The 6,369-nt window shown below is 43.4% G+C and overlaps 1 protein-coding gene across 2 annotated transcripts in view; it reads left to right on the top strand.

Moving 5' to 3' along the window:
* Positions 1-931: 931 nt before the first annotated feature.
* TOP3B (DNA topoisomerase III beta) overlaps positions 932-6,369 on the top strand; it is a 28,767-nt gene continuing 23,329 nt past the window's right edge. The window contains exons 1-3 of one of the 2 annotated variants that reach the window (XM_072144583.1): positions 932-1,118; positions 3,108-3,199; positions 4,065-4,197. In XM_072144583.1, the coding sequence (XP_072000684.1) occupies positions 4,128-4,197 (70 nt within the window). In that variant the 5' untranslated portion in view covers positions 932-1,118; positions 3,108-3,199; positions 4,065-4,127. The remainder of the gene's footprint in view (positions 1,119-3,107; positions 3,200-4,064; positions 4,198-6,369) is intronic. The other variant, XM_072144574.1, reaches the window with a different exon arrangement.

Genomic DNA, 6,369 nt, shown 5'->3' with positions numbered 1-6,369 from the left:
ACATCACGGGAGCTGACGATCACAACAAAGATGGCACACGCACCACCATCTTTTAAATCAAAGGGTTAACACCGGCTAGCACCGATTGTGGGTGTTAGTAGTGGGCGTTTATTGCAATATGCAACATACCTGTGTCTGTCTCTAAAGGGCTCACCCATGAGCCCTCTTCATACATCCTTCAAGGAAATCAACCATTTGCTTTTATGCATTATGAACCAAACATACCTTGAGAATGCTGTAGCTACACTGATGCAGAAACATATCTTGTTTAATCCCTGAAATAAGTGGTTTTGCTGGAAAAACTATTATAAAATTATGATATCGACGTTCTGTCGCTCCAGTGGCTGCCCCGGCGCTTCTCCTCAGCCTAATTATGCACTGCTCCAGCCTGCCTAGCATAAGCCGAGAATACGTCATCCCTGCGTTGTACCCTACAGGCAGAACTAATCAATCCCCGAGCTGAGTCATTCCGAACAGGTTGATTAGTCCTGTCTAGACAGTTCAGGAATCTCCAATGTATGTGGAAGTTATGTGTTTATGTATGGTTGCCAGGGCACCCAGCTTTCCCAAGGTCCTGAATTTTATAATAGTTTTTTTGAGCAAAACCACTCAGTTCAGGGATTAAACAAAATATGTCTGTGCATCAGTGTAGCTGCAGCGTTCTCAAGGTATGTTTGCTTCACAATGTATAAAAACAACATATACAGAAATGTATCAGAAGTGTCTAAGAGCAGAACTGTGCCAACCAATCGGAGCTCGGCTTTCATTTTCTTACAGCAGTAATATAACCCTTCTGATAAATCTATGTAATGAATCCAATATTTCTCTAACATGTTATGTAAAACTCTCCATTGTAGGAGATATACATGTGTTCTCCTGTATATTATCACAGAGCACTGACCAGCCCCCTGCACACTGACACCTCTATGCTACACGTACTGAAGCCTGCCAGGACCCAGGGCGGATGTCCAGCCCAGGAAGTGATGTCTTCCCAACATGGCTGCGCCCTGGTAGCTGGAGCAATTCCCGGCTTTTCTGAGAGATAATAGTGAAGCTGTGAAGTATACGATGTGTTAGGGGAAGACGCCTCAGTGACGACAGACAGTGCCGGAACATAAGTAAGAGACCAGGAGTGCGCGGGTGTCTCCTCCGTACACGCTGCATACGTCCTGCTCCTCCGTACAGTGATGTGTATACACACGTACACAACACCTCTTAGTGGTTGGTTAGCGCCGCTCCGGGCATCTGAGGTGACCAGACCAGTGCTTCCTAAGCCTCTAGTAATGGTAACTGCTGAGAATTGGTCACGGGTCAATGATATGACATGAGGTTTTCGGCACCGTCCAAACAACACCAGAACCAAAATCCGACTTTGTATACAGCTCCAGTGCAGAACTATTAGTCTCCATGCCCTTATGCCCCTTGAAATCTTCCCTGGGGAATATGTAATATTACTTTAATAATAGTAATCATCTTTATTCTGCAGCCCTTTACAAATCATAGGGGACATATACACATATAATTTTACACTATAGAGTACATTAGGAGTGAGGGACTGCGTACAGTCTATGGTTGCATTCACACACATGTATGGGGGACGTATATACGGCTGACATATATACGGCCGATATACGTCCCCCATACACTTCTATGGCCTCACAAACCTGTACGGGAGCGGTACAGTGCAGCACTAGTGCGGCAGCGTACCGCTACGTAGCCCGTAGAAAGATAGGACATGTCCTATCTTTCTACGTGATACGGTGCCGTGCGCTGTATATTCTTATGGAGAGGGGCGGGGGTGAGCAGCACCACTGTATGCCCACCGTACTATAGTACAGCGGGCATACATTGCCTGAATGTAGCCTATGAGAGGGTTTTTTCCACTAAACAAGTTAGGCCCTAACTTGCTGAACGGTGGGGTCTCAGTGATAAGACCTCCCACAGATTACCAGAAAAGGGGGTCTGGTGTACCCCAGTTGGACCCCTTGTTGCTCCCTGAGATGAGTGAAGCAGCTGTTTGTGCATGCCTGGGCTGCCCCGTTCATCTCTATGGAGCTGACAGAGATTGTCATGTACATGTCAGTTTTTTAAAAAGTGGGCGATGTCTGGAAGGTGCAAAGTCATTAAGGGGTTAATGACATGTCCTAGGTTTTTTCAGATGCAGTTTTTAAAGCCATATTATTGCCAGAAGCTGCTCCTCTTTTTTTTCACTCCCATCCTGATTTGGACATCAAAAACTGCATCTGAGAAACTGAATGTGTAAACACACCCTTATGGGCGATGCCCATTGCAATTGCATGCGATCGGCAATCAGCGACCATTGTCTTGTGTTGTGTAAATGCGAGACACTGGGCGCTGATTGACGATCACATGCGTTTGCATAAAAACACGTATGTGATCTGTCACGGGCCGCCCCAGTGCGCTTTGATTCTGTTACAAAACGGAATAAAAACGCTAATATGTGGCATCACCCTTAGGCCATCAGATCTGTAGAATCTCCACACCCATCAGCTGTATGAAGAGACTGAAGATACTATAGCAGTGGTGGCGAACCTATGGCACGGGTGCCAGAGGTGGCACTCAGAGCCCTTTCTGTGGGCACTCAGGCCAATACAGCCCAGGACGCGCCATGCTCAGCACTATTTTAAAGCAACATCATTGGCTGCCAGGACTACAGGAGGAGCGAGAAGTTGTAGATAGAGATGGATTGTCATTGGAGTTCCTGTTCTGGGTCCCCTGTTCCTTTCTCTTCAGGGGACACTGAAATTTCTCCATCTTTCTATTGTATTGTTGAACTCAGGACACCAATACGATTAAAACCCGTAATACAGCTGGGATCAATAAGTTACTGTTTAAATTGTCATGTTGACACTTTGCGACATATAAGTGGGTTTCGGTTGTAGCTTGTGCACTCTGTCTCCAAAAGGTTCGCCATCACATTGTATTGTGTCTGTGCTTGGCATACGCTTACACAACTCAAATCAATAAAGGGAACCTGTCGCTATATTTTTCCCCAGTAAAATGCCAGCTTCCTCAGGTAGGGTATACAATTTTAGAATTCCCTCTTTTATGTCAAATCTTACAAAAAATGTTTTTTTTTATCTAAGGTTATTTGAAAATGAGCAAAGAAGATTCATTTTTGCCTCAGAAGAGTCAAGCTTACAGTGGTTATAGCTTTGGAACGCTATAAGATAACCAGGCAATTTTGAATTTGTTTTCTTGTGACACATTGTACTTCACATGAGCTGAGAAATTTGAGTGATATGTTTTGTGTGCAACGCAGTTCACCTCCCAATACCTCCACTGTCACAGTAGAGAGGACTATAATTGTCAGATACTGGGACTGATATCTCCGCATTTGTAAGAAAGGAAAGGAAATTCAGAGTGACCCTGAATCTGTTTAGTAGCCCCTACAGAATGGTATATGCATCTTCACATGTGTGAGGTGGTGAAAAGTCCTCTTCAAAGAAGCTCCTCTAAATGCACACATTGCAGATAATCCACATGAAAGTCACTAAATTCATATGGTTTTAAGTATGTTTTTGATACAGATTTGTGTTATTTGTTATTTTCCACATGCATTTTTTTCTCTCCTCCAGATCTGCATAATTTCCAGCAAAAATGCACATGAAATCATGATGAAGATGATTTGATGTGAATTTGCTGCAGGTTTTCACTCTCTTATAGGCTACAATTTAAAAAAATGCATGCAAAAAAAAGATGCACAGAAAAGTAATATGATCATAATTTTATTCGCATTGTAATAACAATAACTTTAATGCTACTGTATAAAGTTCAGATTTTTAGCACCAAAATCTGTGCATAATTCCGCATGGAATCAGCAACGTGATAGACTATGACAGTCTGTTTCCACCAATCTGTTAGCTGAGATTTGAAAATATTGGCAATGATTACCCGGCAAAGAAATTCTCACTATGGCAGAATCAGTGGATGAATGCCTAGTAATAGATGTTACACGTTGGGGTGTAGGTGGCTTAATTGTTGAAGTTATCAATTTAAGTTTATTACATTTACTTTATTATTGAATACATTTTTGTTTCTAGGGATAACTTGAAATCTATCAACTTTATCAATAAAAAGAGGAAGGTACTTGCCCCTGTCTTAGAATGAAGACGGTGCTTATGGTAGCAGAAAAACCTTCATTGGCTCAGTCTATTGCCAAAATCCTTTCTAAAGGTAAGGAATTTCTATCTGAATGTATGTTTATTCTAAGGATAGCAGGGGTAATAGGCAAGAGAGAAAGAAAGGGCACTCACATAATTTTGAGAGGTTGATAAAAGTTGGAGGCTTACAAAATGTGGTTGTGTAGTTTAGGAATAATTCTATTTCAGGTTTAGGCTGAACTTATGGGTGCTGCTGTCATACAAAGTTATTGAGACACATTGTTGCCATCTTGGGTAGCTGGGAGGGAGAGAATGAGGAATGGCGGACACCAAATACCAGATGATATGCAGAGGGGTCAGGTGAAATGCTTTATTAGGAATGTCTTAGGGCAGGGGTCAGGAACTTTTTTGGCTGAGAGAGCCATGGACACCACATATTTTAATTGTAATTCTGTGAGAGCCATACAATATGCACATGCCTCCCAGTAGATAGGTAGCCACAGTGCATGGCCCCCAGTAAATAGGTAGCCCCAGCACATACCCCCAGCAGAAAGGTAGCCCAGGCACATGCCTGCTAGTAAATAGGTAGCCACAACACATGCCCCCCAGTAGATAGGTAGTCGCAGCACATTCTCCCCAGTAGATAGGTTGCCGCAGCACATGCTCCCCAATAGATAGGTAGCCACAGCACATGCCCAAGTTAGATAGGAAGTCAGAGCACATGGCCCCAGTAGATAGGTAGCCACAGCAAATACCTCCCAGTAGATAGGTAGTGCCAGCACATACTTGTTCCCAGTAGATAGGTAGCTCCAACACATGCCCCCAATAGTCACAGCAAATAAAAGGGAATACTCACCTACCTGCTCTCCCTTCAGCAGCTTCTCATCACTCCCGCACTTTTCTCTATGACCCAGGTGCCACTGCCATCGATGCTTAGGCAATGGTGTGTAGAGAGGAGTGGATGCTGCTCTACTCTATGACACAGGCGCAGTCACCTAAGCAATGGTGCGGCGATGGCACCTTGGTCACACAAAGGATGCAGGCAGCGGTAACATCCCTGTCTGCATCCAGTGGTCATCGCTATGTGTGTCTTAGATGTACACACTGCCGATCACTATTAATCAATGATTTATCTGAGAGCCAGATGCAGCCATCAAAAGAGCCACATATGGCTCCCGAGCCATAGGTTCCCTACCCCTGATATATGGCAAAAGAATTGTATGAGATATCAGAGGGACCCATTAAAGAGAGAAAAAATATATGGGCAGACTATAAAATTATTTACCCTCAGAATCATGGATATTAACATCGTAAGCTCATTTCGAACTACTGTTCTTACGTTGTTTAACGTATCGCTTACATGTTCAAGAGAGGTTATGGGAAAAAACATTTATTTAATTCTTAAAGAGAACCCGTCATGCAAAATAACCCCCTAAACTAAATATATTTTCATAAACTGCCATTAGAGAGCATTGCCTCTATCCCTTCATTGTCCCTCTACATGCCTGTAAACCTAAGCAATGAGGTCCTAAAGCTGTATGCAAATGACCTGTGAAATGTCCAATGAAGCATTAGCATATTCAAGCTGTCCACTCTATTCATGAGTGGGAGGCACATCCACACCCCCAAAACATGACTGACAGCCTGTATAATGATGTGAGGCTGTATAATGATGTGCTTCCTGGTGCTGGTGGCCACGCCCCCTGCAGCCTGTGTGTGCATGTGTGTGTGTTTAGGAGAGATACAGCAGCTCCAGGCTGCAGCCATGTTACAGCAGAACATGTCAGATTCATGTGTAGCTGATGTCTGTGTCTCTCACCTGTATATTAGGAGGATGCAGCACACACTAGCCATGCTTTACTATACATTACACACAGACATGAGCAGGGGGAGGAGAGGGGAGGGGTAACAGGGGTGACATCACTGCCTCTGACCATGTGACCAGCCTCATTTATATGATAAAAAATAGATGATTTTACAATGAATAATGTATGAAATAACTAGATAAAGGCAGGGATGGGATCCTTGTGAGCTGCTCCAACAGGTAGAGGTGACAGGACAAGTGACACAGACCTGATGACAGGTGTCCTTTAAAGGTTGGACTTGCGTCTTTTTCCAGCCTTATATACTATGATACTTAAAAATCCCATTGACAATTGTATGTCATCCATATTGTTCTGTTTAGGAAGGAATCCGTTATGTATGCATTTTTTGGACAGAAAAAATGAGAGGCTGCAGTACTTTT

The sequence above is a fragment of the Engystomops pustulosus genome, chromosome 1 (assembly GCF_040894005.1).
Source record: "Engystomops pustulosus chromosome 1, aEngPut4.maternal, whole genome shotgun sequence".
Classification (NCBI taxonomy): Eukaryota; Metazoa; Chordata; class Amphibia; order Anura; family Leptodactylidae; genus Engystomops; species Engystomops pustulosus.
This window is presented reverse-complemented; position numbering and strand designations above follow the sequence as displayed.